The 19959-nt window shown below is 37.2% G+C and overlaps 4 protein-coding genes across 7 annotated transcripts in view; 1 reads left to right on the top strand and 3 right to left on the bottom strand.

Moving 5' to 3' along the window:
• Positions 1 to 4718, bottom strand: part of HINT1 (histidine triad nucleotide binding protein 1) — a 6814-nt gene extending 2096 nt beyond the window's left edge. The window contains exons 1-2 of the mRNA XM_072415998.1: positions 4541 to 4718; positions 932 to 1036 (exon numbers count right to left, since the gene is read on the bottom strand). Of these exons, the coding sequence (XP_072272099.1) occupies positions 932 to 1036; positions 4541 to 4651 (216 nt within the window). The 5' untranslated portion in view covers positions 4652 to 4718. The remainder of the gene's footprint in view (positions 1 to 931; positions 1037 to 4540) is intronic.
• Positions 4719 to 4960: 242 nt separating this feature from the next.
• LYRM7 (LYR motif containing 7) lies at positions 4961 to 9972 on the top strand. Of its 3 annotated transcripts, none has more exons than XM_072416001.1 (5): positions 4961 to 5099; positions 7074 to 7146; positions 7246 to 7316; positions 8916 to 8997; positions 9618 to 9972. In XM_072416001.1, the coding sequence occupies exons 1-5, from the start codon at positions 5094 to 5096 to the stop codon at positions 9680 to 9682; spliced, it is 297 nt and encodes a 98-aa protein (XP_072272102.1). In that variant the 5' UTR covers positions 4961 to 5093; the 3' UTR covers positions 9683 to 9972. The 3 variants fall into 3 exon arrangements, with proteins under 3 accessions (XP_072272102.1, XP_072272101.1, XP_072272100.1); XM_072416000.1 differs by having other exon boundaries at positions 5079 to 5111; XM_072415999.1 differs by lacking the exon at positions 4961 to 5099 and adding an exon at positions 5301 to 5322.
• Positions 9973 to 11925: 1953 nt separating this feature from the next.
• On the bottom strand, positions 11926 to 15053 carry LOC140333956 (transmembrane protein 17B-like). 2 transcript variants are annotated; one of them, XM_072415995.1, is made up of 4 exons: positions 14883 to 15052; positions 13460 to 13563; positions 12668 to 12781; positions 11926 to 12293 (listed from the first exon to the last, which is right to left on the bottom strand). In XM_072415995.1, exons 1-4 carry the CDS (start codon positions 14998 to 15000, stop codon positions 11970 to 11972), a joined length of 660 nt encoding a protein of 219 aa, XP_072272096.1. In that variant the 5' UTR covers positions 15001 to 15052; the 3' UTR covers positions 11926 to 11969. The 2 variants fall into 2 exon arrangements, with proteins under 2 accessions (XP_072272096.1, XP_072272097.1); XM_072415996.1 differs by lacking the exon at positions 12668 to 12781 and having other exon boundaries at positions 14883 to 15053.
• Positions 15054 to 18550: 3497 nt separating this feature from the next.
• The window catches only part of LOC140332555 (selenoprotein M-like), a 3418-nt gene continuing 2009 nt past the window's right edge, over positions 18551 to 19959 (bottom strand). The window contains exons 3-4 of the mRNA XM_072413782.1: positions 19613 to 19691; positions 18551 to 18801 (exon numbers count right to left, since the gene is read on the bottom strand). Coding sequence (XP_072269883.1) covers positions 18658 to 18801; positions 19613 to 19691 — 223 coding nt within the window. The 3' untranslated portion in view covers positions 18551 to 18657. The remainder of the gene's footprint in view (positions 18802 to 19612; positions 19692 to 19959) is intronic.

Raw genomic sequence — 19959 nt, 5'->3', positions numbered from 1 at the left:
ACACTTCCTGTGCTAGGAGTGACAGCACTTCTCCATTCTGGTATTTGAATGTTTTCACCCCAGGACTGGTAGAATCTCCAGGTGAACACAAAAAATAAAACAAAAGCATTATTAATTAAAGTTAATGCAGCCATCACATCTAAATACTAATAAGCTGCAATGTTACTTTTGTTCTTGGCTTTGGATAAACTCAGAGGTTTAAAGTTTAAAACTCTAAAGGGTCGTAGTCATAAAGTGAGGGGGACATACACTATTACAAACACTACAGGGGAACTGAATAACCATTTAAAACATTTTGCACCAGGGAGACTCATCCTGCAGGGAATGTTTGATGAATGTCAGGATCAGTGTTATATAAATATCAGAGAATACACCCTTAAAAGAAATAGAAAATAAATGTTCTGTTGCGCTCGTTTTTTTTTCAGGTTCCCCCATCATGTTTGAATTGTACACAACCAAAATGAAGCCCTGAGAAAATTTGGCAAAGTAGCCTGCCCAGACTCCCCTACAGTCCTGCATCATGCAACCTGTACATATTTGTGCAAAATCCACATTGATTTTAATAGAAAACCCGCCCACATCATGTCTTCTAATAAAGTCAATGCAGTTCAGGCCATGATCTGCATTTCAGGATAATATCACAATATAAATGCCAGGGGAGGGCGACCAGAAAAGCATCAGTGCAGTTATCCTGTAAGAGCATTTTTCCAATTTCCATCCACCAGACACCCAGCATGATTTATATCTGTGTCTGTTTCAAGGAGAAGCCAAACTGTTTTCATAGCTGTTGGTTTGTGTTCTGCCCCTGGATTTAACAGAATACATCAAAGTAAATCAGTCCCTCTGCTGTCTGCATGGCCTAAAGCAATGTATCCTCAGTGGGCTGAAAGAGACTGGTTATTCATCAATATAAAAATGAGCTTTCACTTACAGCTTCATCAGCAGGATCCGCTTCAGATAAACGGCTAATAGCCTTCTTAGGCACAACTAGGAAATGTGTAGGAGCTTGTGGAGAGATGTCATGGAAGGCGATACACTAGAGAAGAACAAAATAAAAAGAGCATTAAATAATAAAACACACCTAGGGCACTCAGCAATATGTCTGGATTAACCACAAACAGCAAAATCTTGACGGTATGGGGATAGGAGGTGAGAAGAAGAGGTAAACGGTCTACAATAATCAACAGGATACTAGGTGTCATTTAAATATACAATTCTTTTTAGGTTAACAATCCTGCATGTGGTATCTTTGTGTGGTTTCTAACTCTGCAAAAAGAAATACAAATAAAACTCAGCAAACCTTCTGTATGTATAAAACACAATAGGCAACATACAGATACAAATGTTGCATATAAACCCCAACAACAAACTTTCCTTACGCTGCGTACACACGTGCAATTTTTGTCGTTGGAAAGGATCTTTCACGATCCTTTCCAAGTTCTGCTCTATAGAGAGAGGGGAGAGCGACGGAGCGGCACCCTGCTGCGCGCTCTCCCCCTTCCCTTGCATTAGGATCGGTCGTCGTTCATCGTCCGTGGATCCGCCAGGACGGTCGTTCGGACGATGCCAACTGTACACACGCCAGATTTTCGCCCGATATCTAGCCGATGCCGATTATCGGGCGAGAAAAATCTGACGTGTGTACGCAGCTTTATTTGCTCCTCTTTGATTTGCTAGGAGTATAGTTTCAGCTTAAACCTTGCCAAACTGCATTTAGAAATTAGAAAGTGATGTTCGATGTGTTTGCAAGCAATGTGGCAGGATGCTTGAAAAAAAAAAACAGATTTTTAGCAAATATTCATCAAATGCTCAGTCTCAGCTGCCCAGGTTTGTGACAGGTTGCCGATTCAGCATTTAAAAGAAGATATGACCATGGAGTCAATTAAAATGGAAGCTCTTAAGAGAAGCGACAGATACCTTTCTGACCGCGTAAGAAATACTCCCCTAGAAGCTCTCTTCACTCCTCCAATGACTAATACTGACTTCCTCACTTATAACCTCCTCACACGCACGCCTCCAAGACTTTTCTAGAGCTGCCCCGACTTTCTGGAATAGTCTTCCTCGTCCAATTCGGCTTGCTCCTATTTTCAGCTCATCTGAAGAAGCACTTTATACCGAACTTTTCAAACTTGCCTACCCATCTTCTCCTCCTGTCTGTCTGTCATTTGCTACTCCTATTTGATATACAGCGCTGCGTAATATGTTGCCGCTAAATACTGTATACTCTACTAATATTAATGAAAGTCTGAAATTGTCCATTTAGGAATTATTGTTTTGGGAAAAACCGAGAGTTGGCAGTAAGGTGCCAGAACTTGACAAAATGTGGGGGTATGCACATAATACTTGCCTATTATAGTAAACTTACCTCTCCCTCACAGTCGTCTTCTTTGGTTCTTCTTCTGATGCCCACACCTTCATTATTCACCCATAGAACAGACAGTGTGGATGCAACATCTTTGCCTGAATGGTGATGTCGCATCATCCTGCCACTAAAATTTACTTTTTGGCATCCTAAAGATGCAAGATGGCACATGAACCACAATTAAATCAATTTCTCAAACATAGGGAAATGCTTTTTTTGGGTGGAAAATGCTTTTTCTCTACTTTTTAGAGTTTATTTCTGTTTTAAAGGCCCATTTTAGAATATTATATACCTCAAACACATTTCTACAAATAAACATCAAATATTCCCAATTTCAAGAGCCAAGCGTTTTTGCGGCAGAACCACGCTGTGAAACCTGTAATTGATGGCATGATAAAGGTGTAAAAGTGTAACCTTCACCCAAACACTTCACTCATTAAAGGTTTGATCTCATAAACATGCAGGCTTGTCATGCTGTTTTGGAGTCTTGGCTGCCAGCAGTAGTTGGATGCCAGATGCTACATTTCCAGTGCAGGTCAGAAAATGATAGCTAGAAATGAACAGGTTGTAATGGGCATCACATCTCCCATTTTATTTATAAATCTCCCCCACTATTTCAGAAGCAACCATCTGGCTCTCATGAACTAAATATAGTTTCCCAGAGGAGCAGCAGACTTCAACTCAGCAGAGCAGACATTCTCTCCGGAGGATTCTCAGATAACAGAATGAACTCCTAATGAAAATGTATGCTATAATGAGAGATTATCTGGAGCACAGGAGAAAAATTAGTTCAAAGAACCCAATCAGAAGTGGTAAAATGTTCACATTTTATTTTGTTCCAAATCAACTGTCCTTAAATGGGGAACTGAAGTGTAGGCAAAAAATAAAGCTGAATAGGGTAAATGTTTAGATAACAATATCCTAAAATATAAATAAACTATCTCTATATATATATAAAAACACCATGAACTAACTAAAAAGTTTTGGAGTTCTACCACTAATAGCTCCCCAATGGCTGAAAAAAAAAAAAAGAAGTTGGTCTAGAAAAGGGGTAGGCAAACTCGGCCTTTAGGCCCGATACGGCCTAGCCAGTAGTCCGTTCCTGCCTAATGCCCCCCTGGTCTTTCTGGCCTATTCCCAGCAGGCAAGGGTCAGCAACCCGCAGCTCCGGAGCCGCATGCGGGGGGTAAGGGGACACTCCCTCTCCTCCATATGCATTGTGGGGGAGAGGGATTTCCTTTCAGGGTTGTTCCTGGTGGGGGGGCAGAGCCATCAGCGCTCAGGAGAAGGAGCTCACTGGCAGGGCGCACCAACAACAGCTGTGGACCAGGTCCTCTGTACAAATCCCAGGCTCAGGGCAGTGGGAGTTGTGTCTCACTCACCCATCTCAGGCTCAGATCTGCGATGGGAGAGTGGGCCAGTTCTGGCATCCTGACGTCACTATGGGGGAGGTTTTTCCCCCTTTGAATAACACACAGCTCCCTGTGCATGCGCAGTCTGGAGCTGATAATTTCAGTGGTCCGCAGGACCGAAAAGGTTGGCGACCACTGCTTTAGACATTATCCAATAGTATTGCACAGAGAAGCACAGATACCAGCAATATCTAAAATAGGTTTTTTTTTACCAGTATATGTACCAGTATATGTAATAGTGTTATCATCCTAGCTCTGGCATATAGCGGTAATACATGCCAACACACCTGTACCCTGCACACATCAATCTGTTCATCAGCTTTGCTCACACCTCCTCCATGGTGCTGCCAGCCTAGGCTGGTGGTATCTCTAGGAGTTTCCCAGATGTTTTAATATGCAGCAACAACATCATCACAAAGTGACAAGATGATGCAGCAACAGTAGCTGTGTTGGGATTGTTGGGATATCTCTATCAGCATGCACACAGCATAATATTCTGCAGATACAGCGATCATCAGGTCAGTGTGACAGCTAGGCAGCATTCCCTGCAGATCACCATTAGGACATTTGTCTGGGTATAGGATGAGGGGATTGTATGGTCACTGCACATTGTGCTGACACATGGGGGGCTTACACGCTACATGACTACTCATCAGGAGGCTGCTGCAATCAGGTGGGGTGTTGTTACATACTGTACTGTCATATAAATGTGACAGCCCCTCCATGTCACCTGGCCCATGCACACGTGTTCCCATAATCCACCTACTTGATCATCTTCATAAAAGATGTTGGCTGGAATCTCTTTTCGAATGATTTTGCCAAAGATGGTGTCTCCCCCAGGTTTAGCGCTCTGAGCCTTACTAATCTCATCCGCCATGGCTGCAGTCCGGCTGACAACCACAGCTCAGGGGGCGGTGTATACGGGAAAACCACCGCTGCCAAACTCACAACGGGATGTCGATATCTAGTGACGTAAAAAAAAAAGCACACAAATACGGCCATTTTTAAAATGGGCACATCTTATTCTTATTGAGGAATAGTATACCATTTTTCATTCCAAAGAAAGTAAATCTTCAGAGACAGTGCGTATGGCTACTGTTTTGTTATCATGGAGTAATGCGCTGTCTTCATATTCTCACGAAAAGCTAATACAGTTTTCTACAAAACATAGCGTTTACTGGACACCGTCTGCCCATTCTAACAATGGCTCGGGAGGCTTCGATCAAATAGGCGTGAGATGCGTTTGCAGTGATTGGCCAGATTAGTCAATTGCTTGTACACGTGATCCTTGCTGGGAGGGAGCAAGGACTGGAAGCAATATGAAGGTTAGTGTGTTGGTGAGAGCACTTTTGTAGAAGATATTCTGGATAACTAAAAGATAGCTAAACCCCAAAACTAAATTGTAATATATTATATGTGAGGGTTTTTAATAGTTTTATTTGTTAAAAAGTGTAGAAAATGTGCGGAAATGCAATGACCTTGTCAAAACCTAAGATGAAAACAAACTGCAATTTATACACACACACAGCAGCCCCAGATATGATGAAGGTATGTGTGTTCTATTTGTAGGAGTACCAGGTAATAGGAGGAAAGTCTTAAATAGAAAGCTAATGCAGCAACCACACCTGACAAAGATGCAATGTATTACATGTTTGCTTTTGGGTCTGCGTACATGTTAAAGAGATTCGGCTACCTGAACAAAACATAAAAGCAAAAGAAAACTCTTAATCCTCCCCTCGCCAATGGTAGACAAGTCTTCCTTGGCTTATATTAAAGTGGAACTAAAAATCCTTTACTCCTGCAGATCCCTCCGGAGGTTTTCTGGTTTGGATCATGTGCTGTGTTATCTGTCTTCATCCCGATGCGGAGAAAGGGCCAGGGCCGTCATCTTCTTTCCTCTTTGTCCGCCTTTTGCCTTTGTTGCCCAATCTTGCACCACACAGGTGCACAATCGGGTGATGTAGCCTGCTGTATTCGAGGAAAGAAGAGCCGATCTCACTGTGCAAGCATAATTTTTTTTTCCCATTGTGGAAAATGCTATCCTAGGAGGCTCTGCGCTTCCATTCTGTCTTTATGGCCCAGTCCACTTTTCTGGCATCCTGGAGACCCTTATCCAACACTTCTGGGTGTCAAATGATCAGTGGCCAGCTGTGCGTTCATGATTATCTTCTTACTGTGCACTATGGCCAGTGGATGGAACCACAACAGTCATGGGATGACACTTCTATTTTTTTTTAATTCTTTTCTCTTTAAAGGAGTCCTAGAGAAACATAGAGGCTGCCATTGTTAACTTCACGGCTAGCTGGATACTTGTTTCAGACAGAGATTTAGAAAGATAGAATTTTCAGAAGTGGTCAGCAATGGCAGCCCCCACACAGGATTTCTTTAAATACTTTAATAACGGTTTTTATGTGTGTTTTTGTGCACAACACTACACTTTCCAAATTGTGTGGATTGGGGAAGAGGGGCAGTTTATAGTGCTCTCTAGGCTAATGACAAAGCCCAAACATACTTCTATTTTACAGACATTAAAAAATGAAAACTCAGGAAATAATAAATTAAGCCCTGTAAGTCTCTAGACTTTATATTGGTCTGGGTAAAGATTTCCTTCAGGATTTTTTGAACAATAAAGTGTAATGTATACGTATGCATGTTTCCTCTACTTCCACCACCATCAGATGAATAATCTGCCAAGCTTTTACCACTTCATATGATCCGTTTAAAAAAAATTCATACCTGCCTGCTGAATCCTGCAGAAATAGATACATAGATTACCTGTAGCATCATTTCCCACACACTGTTTAGACGCACTGTATTCAAAAGATATAGTACACTAATCCTTGACCATTACACGCACAGAAGTACACTACCTGCATGGAATTTGCATGTTCTACCTGTGTTTGGGGGTTCCTTTGGGTACTCCGGTTTCCTTCCACATTAAATAAAAGGCAGTTAGGTTAATTGGCTTCGCCCAAAAAACTGACCTTAGACTGTAATAACGACATATAGTTATGGTAGGGACATTAGATTGTTAGTCCCTTTGAGGGAAAGCTAGTGACATGACTTTGTAAAGCGCTGCATAATGTATTGGCACTATATAAATACCCCGATAATTATAATAAAGAGGTAACTCCACTGCCAATCTAACCTACCCCTACCTATACCTCTGCTAGCAACCCTATGTTGAGAAACTTGGCTGAAATAGCAGTTTGTGTTGGACTCCCCTTTAGGCAGATATATTGTATCATTATAGACCTCTATTAATAACATTTTATTTTCATTTTGCTGTGCTCTTGCAGCCTCTGAAGCTTTTCAAAGCATTGCACAGAACAAGACTACAAGTGTTCCAGGATGACACTAGAGCATTAGAAGGTAAGTGAATATATAAATTATTTTATTTTGAATTTAGTTGCAATGATGTAACCATATTGGATATCACGGTAAAATTGGATCAATTTGTCTTAATTTCAGCTGCAAGGCAAAGAATCAATGCAGAGTTTCGGAAAAACAAAAATGAGACTTCTCCTGAAAAAGTATTAGAGGTAGGGAAATCTGAAAAATCTTTTTAAAAACTCGAATTCCTAAAGGAAAACTTGTTAATGGTTTTTTTTAAAATTTATAAATACCATTGCCATGCTTTGTGTAAGAAATTTTCATTTTAGTTTATTTCTGGGACAAATTAGGTTAAAGCGGACCTATCATCATTAACATTATGGGAAAGGGGCTATCCCCATAATATGCAAAAAAATGTTCCCCTTCCGCCTTTACAACCACATCGAAAAAAACTGAAGGGGAAACCTGCAACCTCCTGGGATACTTCCATCACATATCCCAAGAGGCTGTGGGCTGCTTCTTTTCAGGCATGTGTCATCAAGGGGTTTTCCTCTAATGATGCTGGGCAAAACATTAACCCCTGAAAAGAGGGAAGCCAAGACAGAAGGGGACTCGGTTTGTGTAATGGTAGTATTGTAAATAAAGTTCCACTTTAAGTTAAGACTAGCGGTTAAAACGATATTTTATTTAGGTGGTGTCCCTATATTTTCTATAGACCTGATTTGGTGTCATTTAAAAAACATAAAACATAATACATATGCAGCTTGATAAAGCCTGAAAAGCCTAGCAGTGACAGCCCATTACCACTCCCAGACACCCAATGTTTGACAGCAGGTGCCCATGCCTTTGTGCCACAGTAAAATACTACTAATCTGAGCCTTACAAAAGTACATTTTTCCTATTTATTTATGGTAGCATCAGTTGGATTAAAATACACTTCCTAGGTACAGCCTGTTATGGTAAATACTTACTTTGCTCTCTGTTCCAACAATCTTCACTGTGTGGCTCTGCCTGGCACCAAACAACCTTTATAACAAAAACGTTCCCTGCCTTTAAGTGAACTTGCTGCATGCTGCAGCCTATTCCTATGGTTAGGCCATTTTCAACTTGTCCAGTGTAATATGGGTTGCACGCAGGAAATGAATAGGCCCCATCATGCAAAAAATACCCAGACTTGATAGAAAGATGGTTGGAACATGAAACACTGTGAATATCACAGCATGCTGTATTAGGGAAGTGTACGAGCACATATAGTACAAGAAAATGTATATCTGTTTTAAAATTGTTTGTTATTTTTAGAATATATAAAAAAATTGGGATTACCAATAAATATTGCTTGTTTCTAAAAATCAATATATTTTTATGTTTAGGTAGGTGGTATGGTAAATCATTGCCATATCAATATATTCTTAGCTAAAAAGTAACACTGACTGTGGTCTGTTGGTGCTGAAAGTGGTTATAGTAAACCATTGTAACATCTTCTACTTAAAGCTTTCAGAAGCAAACATTTTGAAACGTGTAGAAATCTGGATTAAAAGTATCCTAGAATTATAGATGGATTCCTGGGTATGGTAGCTCTGCCAAGTGACATTTGTGGTTTAAAAGTTTTTGTTCTCATTTGAGTGGAGATCCATTTTTTATTAATGGTTATGATTTGGTGTACACATATACGTGTGTATATATAAAAAGTACATAAAAGCAGATGTTGGTAAATTTTGCAGCTGTGCATTAAATGTAGGTTGTTGTTGCAGAAGCATTTTGTGGTATAGCAATAATAACTAGAGTTTTATCTTCTGTTTGATTTTCAGCTAATGAAAATAGGACAAGATGTTGAAATTCTACTCAGAACAACAGTTATTCAAGGGGTTCACAGAGATTCTGATCGAATAGGTAAGGAGACAACCCATCACTTTGTTCTGCCTTTGCAATTAATATAAGTGAGCTTACATCTGATATGTAATTAAGGACTTGGAGACCCTATAGAGATGTTAAAGGTGCTGACCCTTGGGCATGGATGAATAAAGATTTTCAGGAGCCTTTCTGTACAACAACCATTCCAATTACACCTGAAATGATCATATATTTTTATATACATTTTTCAAATAACATTAAATGAGCGTGTCTATGAAGCATAGTATTTGCATGTTACATAGCTTTCAGACAGTTACTATACAAGGTAAAGCAGACTTCTAGCACAGTTTGCCTAAAGGCAGTGAGACAATCTTATTCCTTAGCATTTTATTTTCTTACTTTTCAAGCCATGTTAATACCAAAACTTGCCTCATTAGATTCACTTTTGTTTTTTTGTTCTTTTCTTTAGTGCAGGCGGTAGGTTGAAAGAAATGCTGCATGAAGGATCCCAAATAGACCTTTTTTATACCTTTATTATTTCTAGGGCCATTGAACAATTTGCTTATGTCATAAAGCTTATATATCATAAATCTTCCTAAACCGCCTTTCTTCTTTAGTTTTTATATTCCTGGTAACTTTTCTTTTTGTGTGTTTTTCAGTTCTGCGACCACGACCTGAAGTCCTTCTAGACAATATACCATACTGTGATTTACCAGAGAAATAATTGCCTGCTATTTTATTCCTTTTGTTTTTATTTAGTTCCATTTTTTTCATTTTCAGAATGTACAGAAGTTACAATTTAATTTGAATAAACCTGTCACCCTTTTATCTCATTACTATTTTTGGACTGGTAAAATTTAACATTTTAAGAGCTCCATTAGAAGGCAAACTTACCATTTCCCTGTAAAAATGAAAAATGGTTTTGCTTCAGATGTATTTTGTCTTGATTGCCAGTGTCAAGGCTTGCATACACTAACATACTGTACATGCCAATAAAGGGTGTAAGTAAACCAGTCTGTAACAGTGAAGCGCGTATGACTTTTGGGTGACTAAGCCTGCATTGTCCCAACCTTTCTTCAACCCCACTCTGATCTATGAAATAAAAAAAATGTAATGTAATTATTAGGTCATGTGTCAGGGCGGTGTTCATCATATTTATAAAAACTTAGCAATTTGGGTGGATTTTAAACAATTTTAGACAAGTACTGTTAAATGTCACTAAGTAGTGCTTTTAATTCTACAAAATAAATACCGTATTTTTTGCAGTATAAGACGCACTTTTTCTTCCCCAAAACTGGGGGGGAAAAGTTAGTGCGTCCTATACGACAAAGGTGTGATAAAATAACTAAAATAATATACTCACCCGATACCCGATCCTGTGTGTGTCTCTGGCTGCAGCAGCGTCTGTCTCCTCTTCTCTCTGGCAGCAGCACGTGTCTTCTCCTGTCTGTAAAGCAGAGCGAAAGAAGCCGGCACAGCGCCACCTGCTGTTCCCTGTCCTAACTGCCGTACAGTGGAAAAAAAGCCCAGAGTGATCAGAAGGGGAATTTGAATGACAGAGTGATCAGAAGGGGAATTTGAATGACAGAGTGATCAGAAAGGAATTTTGAATGATACAGAGTGATCAGAAAGGGAATTTGAAAGGCATAAAGTGATCAGAAAGGGAATTTGAATGGCACATGAGTGATCAGAAGGGGAATAATCTTTCAGAATCTTTTTTTTTCTAGATTTTCCTTCTTTAAAATTGGGTGCATCTTATATTCCGGAGCGTCTTATAGGGCGAAAAATACGGTAGCATAAAATGTAGTCTTGCCTTTTTAGTTGGGTAGTTGCTGTACTTGAGTTTGTACATTTTAGCCTGAGCAAAACATAATGGCACCATGTGAAAACAGATGTGCTATAGAAATACTTGGGGTCTGTCCATGAAATAACAAGGCTGTGTTTCTATCTCTTAAACAAAGCATTGAGAACTGAATATGAACACCCGCCATGAATGTGTTTAGGCCTACCCAAACATACAGAACAATCAACATCACTCTCTGCTGTTTTGCTTGTTGTCAGTCTCCATTTAATATGGTTGTGTTTGCCCTCATATGCTGAAATCATGATAGGTTTATAGTTAAGCAATGCGTCAGTTTTAAAATTAGTAACATTTCACACCAGAGCAAAGAGAGTGCTGCAGGGAAATTTGTACATTTTGCAGCAATTTGAGGTAGACCTGAACCTTTTTCAAAAAGTTATCCTGAAACAAAAGGACAGTCAATGCACAGGAAATCACCTTCATCACCAAGAAAAAAAAAGTGCATCAAAGCAAATCCAAATTCTAAGCCATGCTCATCCCGACATTTGACATGGGTTCCAGAAGGCACAACAGTGAACCTATATTATAAGAAAGTTTTGACAAAGCAGAGAGTTGGGAAAAGTTGGCCAGAAATGTAGGAAAATTGTTTCATTCTTCATCAGGACAATGCTCCTTCTCACACAGCACTTTCTGTGACTGACAAACACATTACTATGTTGGAACATCCTCCTCTATCACCAGATTTGGCACCTTGTGACTTTTTTCCTTTTCCTAAATTAAAATTTGTGCTTAAAGGAACACACTCTGAGTCAATGGATGCAAGGAAGAAAAAAACAAGATATCTTGAAACAGCTTACAGAAACTGATCTGCCCCACGCCTTTGACCAGTGGAAAACAACACTGCATTGGTGAATGTAGGTTGCTATATCAGTCTCATTATTTTTTATACAGACCTCATATATATATATATATATATATATATATGTGTGTGTGTGTGTGTGTGTATATATATATATATATATATATATATATATATATATATATTATTCATGGAAAACTTAATTACCCTGCACTTTTAGCACATTTTTATTTTGTACATGATCCAAAACCGTTTGATAAGGGCTTCTGGCATTGTTTTAACCATGTATGACATACAGGACAAAAAACATAGCAGGACATTTTTATTTTCCTTACAAAGATGTACCGTAATTTAGTACATCAGGGCATCAGTCTCTTGCAATTCAATCATACTCCTTTTGATGCGATGTATAGTCACTTGTGAGCACTTGGCAGGTACAATTTTGTTCTCTAAATCATCTGTCTGATGTAAGTAAAATTGTGTAGCCAGCTGTCTTGTCATGATTCTCAGAACAAAGAATGAGACAAGCAATTCCATGTTAAGAAATATCACATAGATAACACGCACTGCAAATTCCAGGGGCAATATCAGGATTTTTTCATCTGTTAAAAGGAATAAAAATAGAGGCATCTGAATGAGCAAGGTAAGAAGCAAAAATCCAGCCAGTTCTGGCACCTGGTTTAAAGAGAGAATAGAAAGACTTGTGTAGTATACCCAATCTTGAAATAAGTCATTAAAGCAGATATAAGCCACAGATAACAATAAAAATATTCAAAAATAAAATTTCTTTAAAATTTACTTTTTTTCCTAGAGAATTCCCTAATTTTTTTATTTCTGCTGCTTGTTGTCCTAGGTCTGATTACCAGAATTATTTGACTCCCTTTCTTTATGCCCAGGCCATCCTAGACCATCTCAAGCTATGACTGGACAATAAACGGATAAGCAGCACAACTTATCTTTGTCATTCTGATTTCCGTCATAATGCTTTGTGTCAGCACCTTAACAATTGCTTTTACCTTTGAATCACCTAATTAATCGTTTTATCTTACCTTTTCATGTAAATTTCCAATGTAGCCTAAGTAAAGTCTCAGGATTTCAATTAATGTGATTATTGTGACAGCTGTGATCAGTAGAAACTGATAGTAACCTGGAAGCAAGAAGTACTGCATAAAAAAAGAGACAAAGATGGAGTTTTACCTTGCTTGTACTTACAGGTAAAAAATACATTATTAATAGCACAAAAGTCAGTGGTGTGCATGTAAAATGTGCAGCTATATATACAGATATCATTTAATTAACTGGGGTATCTATTTTTAAACGTTCAAATTATCCCGATTTTACCCACATTTTCACTTTTATTAGAAAATGAATAAAGAGTTGATTCACATATTTTCTAATTTAATCCAGTGTGAAAAATAAAAAACATTTGGATAAAAATTAGGTCAATCTTGGGTGAAAACATTTATAAATAGACACCCATGCAATAAAAGGATTAGAATTTGCAAAAGTTTTAATAAAGAGTGTAGTAGTTGATTTTTGATGTTTTTGCCACAGACAAGTTCAGAGTATAAAGCAAATGTAGCAAGTGCAAGTTATTGACAGTAGTATGAATTCACAACTTCAGTACACAACTATTATTGAACTAAAAAAGAATAAAAAGCTCAGTTCAAGCAAAACATGGCTGTGCATGGCCCACGTTATAGCATGGTAGTGCCATTGTCAATTGCATCCTAATACATTAACCATGGCAGATGTGGAAAATTGCTGCCGCATTGTGATTTATTAAACTTTACTTATTACACTGTCCAAAAAAAAAGCAGAAATAACACTCCTTTACTCACCTTAAGTTCTAACATGATAATCTCAGACATAAACCAGATGGGAAAGAAGAATACATTAAAATATAAGGCCATCTGGAGGGGAATACTTGACATTACTTCGTGGCCTATAAAAACAAAGAAAATAGAACTGATGTGATAAATTAGGTTTTTGTCAGTCATAAAATGTATTTATGTCCCTTTAAATTTAAATATTAAGTCTAGGCTTACAATCATTATCAAAATTACCTATTGCCGACTTTGACACTTTGTGGTCCGGTGAAATGTTATATAACCACCAGGACTGGCCATATAGAATATTGGTCCTTCCAGGGAATGTGCAGTGAGTTTAGCATAGTGACTATAGAGCCATTATTTCCAATGGGTGGGCCCATTACATGTTTGAGTTTACCTAAAGTGGCATAACTTCACAGATTGTGAATAATGGCAGACCTTGGGTAGGCTGGGGCAGTGAGTAATTGGTGAAGCAGATGATTCTGAATCTGTAAGAGGACTGGGTGAAGATGTCCGCACCAGTGAAGAAGTGAGTTAATTGGAGTATCACTGCAAATTGATTCCTTTGTTTTATTAATAAAGAAACATTGCCTCTCCTTCCTTCAGTAAGGAGCCTACCCACTTTCAGTTTTTTACATTGTTATGTTTAGTTCTCCTTTGAACTTGTCCTTCTGATTCACTCACAAAACTTACTTTATATAAAAAAGGGCACAATTTTTTTTATATTTTTTTTTTTTTTTTGGGGGGGGGACCCCTTTTCTTCTGTTCTTACTGTCCTGGGATGCAAAGGAAAAAAAATTCACATGTCTGTGTCAGAAAGAAGGAAGATAGGATGCCCCATGACCTACTGGATTCGATTTGTGGAGGGATCGAGAGCTTTACATCAATAAAGGTAAGCCTTTTGGGGATTTTTTTACTGATTGTTCTGCTTTAACTCTGAGAAAACCAGCAGTTTTTGTTTTTCATTCTGTGCTACAACATAGTATTATTATTACTAGTTGATGATACTAATATATTTTTTTCTAACAAGTCATTTTGCAATTAAATCACTCAACAGTGTTGTCACCCGTGGCCAGGATAGTCCTAGTTGGAATATTACTGCTACAAAACTTTAGCTAAATTACACACAAACTAAAGTCTGACTCTTTTAAAAAGCCTGATTACTTTTCAGCAGTTAAATAAATAAGATTTTTTATTCTTTTGAGTTGAAATCATGTAAAAAATCTGACCATTATCAGTAAATAAACAGTCTCTGTAACTTATGCTGGACAACATATATTGCAAGTAAATGTGGGAAAAATATTTATAAGATACATATTTTCTTTATAGTTGGTAAGCTTAGTAAGAAGGCAAATACAAAGAATAATACAGTCAACCTACTAGCTGGTTCACAAGCTTCTGTGATTTAAACTTTAATAAAATAAAATATTACCTTTGTGATATGATTGATGTTCTCCACAATCCGTGGTTTTGTTTTGAATGAATAAAGATCCACTAATACTGGCAAGACCATGGCGAACGTTTCTTGGCAGAGGGGTATGTACAGACATAGTCGCTGCTCACACTGCTCTTGTCATTATGTTCTGATCAGACAGCAGGATTTGTACCAAGCTCTTCTAATTGTAAAATCTTAATGGGATTTACAGCAGCATGCTACATACAGGGATTAGCCAACTGCTACTTCCATGTAAAATAATCCCACTAAAAGATCAATAAAAGATTTGGAAAGTGTAAAAAATGAACAGAAAAAAGTAGTTTATAAACTATACCCTGTAATCTTTTTTTTGTTCATTGCACCCAAAACCTATTTAGGGATGGTGATATACCAAAGTATTCATTTATAAACACCTTGGATATGTAGTGTGGTTTTTAATAAATGCACCCAGGGAAACCTGAAGGAATAGAAGGTTACAATAACAACATTGATTCACTGGGTTAAATAAAAATGTATTTTCAATATAATAATATAAAAAATCATATTATAATAACACAGGTCAACAAACATTTTCTTGCCAAACTGATTTAAGTGATTTTAGGTTATGTTTGACCTCAATAAAAACAACACAACAATGCCACCTTAAACTAATGAAACATGAAAATTAAGCAAAATTCAACTAGATATGCCTACGTATACAAAATTAAATTTTTAAAATACCTTATGTCAATATATTCTATATTCAGTATATTTACGGAACTAATCAAATAGAAGTCATTGAAAAACTCTGTATGATTTCCCTTTTATGCTGATGATCAGGACAATCACGTTGAAGGCTCCAGCAGTAGTCTGCCATCATGCCCCTGATTCATCAAGCAGAATCGGATTATCGGTCGCGCATTCGTATTCGTTCTGTTGGATGCCCTCTTCCCCAGTGTTCGCTGTGGTTCCATGCACTAGCATTGTCTTGTAGAATGCAGTATGAGGGATAAGTAATAACTATGCTTTAAAGGTTCAGTGTTGCTATAGAAAACACATTAGAGCACCAATGTGTATGATAGAATGAATATGCCAGATATAAAAGGCATAACTGCTGGCTACAATCTGTTCAGGTATATAAGTGTAAAATATGCAGGAGTTCCGATTTAATATAAATGAATGTGTTATTTCCAAGAAATTGTTTCCACGTAGTCACCAATCAGACTAAAATGTCAAAGATAGGATTGCTGAAACTCCAGTTTCTACCAGCTTGAATACATACTTCTGGATAAACCAGACCTTATAATTCAAGCCCAGAGATATTGGCAAAAAAAATATAAAGGTAAAATTGCCAGCTTGTAAAATCAGGCCTGATTTATATTATGGAATTTCTACTTCTCTTGAGTAAGTCAGCCTAAGGCTGCCCAATTCTCTACTTCTGTGTCTGCTCTTTTTTTATGTTGTATGTTATAAAACCTGTTCTCAGATCACGTCTAGCTGGGTTCCAAAGTACATCGTCATTACTAACATGGAACTGTCCTTGGAGATAAGATATCCGGTATGGTTAATGTTTGGAATATTCATCAAACGCAGGTCAGCTAAATCACATTGACTGCCAAAACTTTGGTTGTGTATCTTTGGATGCAGCATGTCCTACCAAAAAAAACTGCAAAGCGAATGCAAAGCTGGTCCAAAAAAGTTGTTTTTTTGTTTGATTGTTTTTATTTTCTTCCAATAGAGATTTTGGTGCTCTAAAAAGAACACCCATTGACATAAATTCTAAAGTGAAGCTGTGCTCATGCTGTGATCATGCTTGCTTGTATAACCTTTGCTCTGACCAGATGGTCTAAGACCAGCTATGGGATAAGTGAGCTAATAAGCTCTCCCAGCATCTCTTATTTGAAAAAACCTAATCAACAATTGCTATTCGTAGATTTAATAATAACTATCTAAAAATGTGTACCTACTGAAAATATTCTAAAGTTTACCAAATTAAAGTCAAACTAGTGAATAAGCAGAGATACTTCCATTCTATGCTGCCCTTTTTAAAATACCAGCATAGACTGTTTTTTTACCAGTGAAGAATTATTGATTTATTTTAATATTTTATAAAGTGCTCAATAGTTTTTATTATTCCAGAAGCTTACCTACCTGTTTTTAAACATAACCAATGATATCTCAGAGGCTCCTATTGCCAGTTTCTTTACCAACATTGTTTTATTAGGCCTGCAGCAATTTTAGATATTGTTAGAATGCAGCACTTATGTAACATATGATAAACATTGTTTTATTTATAGCTTATTTTCTTCTTTTACCAGATTGAGAAAATAATGGCTAATAATAGGAATGAGCAATGGCACAGCACGCATTCTAGGTGTAAGATCTGCTTCCCATCATGAACTGGCATGATGTAGTAGGTGAATGCCAGCAGCGTAATTAATTTACTCTCAAATCAGATGGATCTAATCAGGAGATGGAGATTTTAATAGCTGGTGGTGCATATGGCTTTATGCATATATTATACGAAAGCTTTTACACAGCCATATTCACATTCATGCCAGATGCAGGCTGAATAAGAAATACTGTAAATATCACTGGACATGAAAAGTTCGATGTTCTCAGTTTTAGTTAGATATAAGTAGATATTGGTGTCAATTACAATCAATTTTCTGTTAAAGTTATAAATACAGTATTTGATTTTCTTTGTTTTGGAAATACTAAAATGTATGATTGTAAAGATGACTAAGCTGATATTTATAATTTTTTCCAATCAGAAAATACAGTAGGTCTAACCTTGGATTTCTTAAAGTAACAGGTTCTCTTTACCGCCACCACACTGGTATCTTTTTTTGGTACAAACATTCAAGGAACTTTTATGTTAAAGGCAATTCCAAGCCCACTGTATCCCTAAAGATCACTTTAAATCACCTTTCCCATTTGACTACAATGTATTTAACCTTTTTATTGTATTTGCTGAATAATGCCATTGTTTTAAATTTGCTCATCTTTACCTACTCACCTCTTTTGGCTAAACTGTTTAGTGGTAAAAACTAATACATATACAGTATACAGTATATACAGTAAAAACAATACAGTATATGTTACTGGACTAAATTTGCCAATTTGTGGCCATGTGCATAAACATGGGCTGGTGTACTTTATGGACCTGATTTATTAAAGCTCTCCAAGGCTGGAGAGCATACACTTTTATCAGTGAAGCTGGGCGATCCAGCAAACCTGGAATGGATTTCTTCAAAGTAATTTGCTATTTGCTATGTTTGCTATGAAAATGTTTAAATCCTGGACCAGATCCATTTCAGGTTTTCTGGATCATCCAGCTTCACTGATGAAAGTAAGTGTATCCTCTCCAATCTTGGAGAGCTTTAATAAACCAGGCCCAATATATCAAAACTAGTTTGTCAGTGGATATTTCTTTCAATAGTTATTTTTTCAATAATTTACATTTATTTTGATTATTTTAAAATACTTATATGTGCAGCAAGGGACCCCATACCCTCCCTTTGTTGCTACACGATCGCTTTTCAATGCGTTGTCCACGTCTACTGTTTGTATGTTTGATTAAAATGTGTTTAATAGAAAAAAAGAAGCTCTGTTCTCTCTGTTTACAACTCAAAACCTAATAATATATGAAAATGAAATAACAAACTGCAAAACCAGAATAATTATTTCAAATAATTTATTACAAAAAGAAATGTTCCCCTTTGGAACAGGAGTTTTGTTTTTATCACAGGGCAGATAATAGAAATGATTCCTAGATACCACAATCAGTGCATCACAGCTCATCTCTTGGTGCTTTTAGGGGATAATGTTGGAACTCTTTTGGGACTTCTTCACCTTTCTGGGATTTTTTGTAAAATCCTGCTTCATCGAGTATTGCACTTATTTCATCAGATGTCTTATTTCTTATTTTAGTTACCTAGAAAATATAAAATTATATTACAGAGCAGCTTTTTTTGTGTTCTTTTAACTTGATTTTATTCTCAGTAAATATTATCTGTAATGTAGTCAGGCTGTATATATAGTATAATGCACCTTTTTTGAAGCAAGGGTTAAAATATCCTGTGCTGGCAGCATGTTGAAGATTTGGACGATTGCTGCGCTTGTCTGTAAAGCTTGGCAGATAATAATCCTATAGGTGTTACTAAACCACAAAAAACAAAAAAAATTATCTGATTGATCTTGTCTGATTACAATTTTGTATTTAAATTCACCTGTCCCCACTCCATCGCCAATACCGCCATCTCTGACTCCTCTTCCAGGAGTCAGAAGTTTGGCCATCTTTCTTGACCAGACCAGGATGATGTAAAATTGTTCATTCAGTCCTGGCAGCAACCACTAACATCCTGACATCCTACACTGAGCTGCACATGCAGATTGGGAACAGACAGGGAAGTACCGGTACGTTTAAAGAAGGGATATCACCTGTCCTTTCAGCCATAGGAATCCTGCCTGCTCACAATTTTTGTATACAGAAATATAGTTTTGCTTTATTACCAGAACAGACTCACAGGCAGAAAGAACTTCTCTACACTTTTAAAAAATGCTTATGTCTCTTTACTCTTCACTCTTCACCATCGTTATACATACTATGTTTGTATGCTTATAAATTATGGATCATTCTTAATACGCCCACAATTTATGTACATTCTTACATACAAACAAAATGTTAATGTTTAAATTATTATAACCATGTTAAATTAGTAAAAAGTAATCAATAAAATACTTACCTTCAGAACCTCATTTTTGTAATTGTAGAAAATGATTTGAGGTTCAATTTCATCATTGGATTCATATTCAAGGTTGTGGCTGTGAAACGAATGTTAAGTAAAACATATTTCATTAGTAAAATTATAATACCAAAAATGCAGATGACTCCTTAAATAACCTGACAGTTCTGCAGGTGCAGAATTAAGTTTTATTTCCATTTCACAGCATCATCTAATGGTTGAAGTACAAAATAATTTTTCTAGGGAAGGCAATATGGCAGGAATCATTTATTGTATGAATTATAGCTACCTGCAGTGAGGTGCAGACGAGGAGGGGAAGGTATGTTTTAAAATTTCCCAACATTTAT

The sequence above is a fragment of the Pyxicephalus adspersus genome, chromosome 6, assembly GCF_032062135.1.
Source record: "Pyxicephalus adspersus chromosome 6, UCB_Pads_2.0, whole genome shotgun sequence".
Taxonomy (NCBI): domain Eukaryota; kingdom Metazoa; phylum Chordata; class Amphibia; order Anura; family Pyxicephalidae; genus Pyxicephalus; species Pyxicephalus adspersus.
Note: the sequence above shows the minus strand (reverse complement) of the source record. Positions and strands in the feature narration are given on the sequence as shown.

Coding starts and splice junctions, on each gene's coding strand:
- LYRM7 (XM_072416000.1), top strand. Junction 7,147..7,245: donor TGACACTAGAGCATTAGAAG/GTAAGTGAATAT, acceptor TCTTAATTTCAG/CTGCAAGGCAAAGAATCAAT. Junction 7,317..8,915: donor CTCCTGAAAAAGTATTAGAG/GTAGGGAAATCT, acceptor TTTGATTTTCAG/CTAATGAAAATAGGACAAGA.
- LOC140333956 (XM_072415995.1), bottom strand. CDS start 15,000: ATGTCTGTACATACCCCTCTGCCAAGAAACGTTCGCCATGGTCTTGCC. Junction 12,782..13,459: donor TTATCATGTTAGAACTTAAG/GTGAGTAAAGGA, acceptor TTTTTTATGCAG/TACTTCTTGCTTCCAGGTTA. Junction 12,294..12,667: donor TTGGAAATTTACATGAAAAG/GTAAGATAAAAC, acceptor TCTTTAAACCAG/GTGCCAGAACTGGCTGGATT.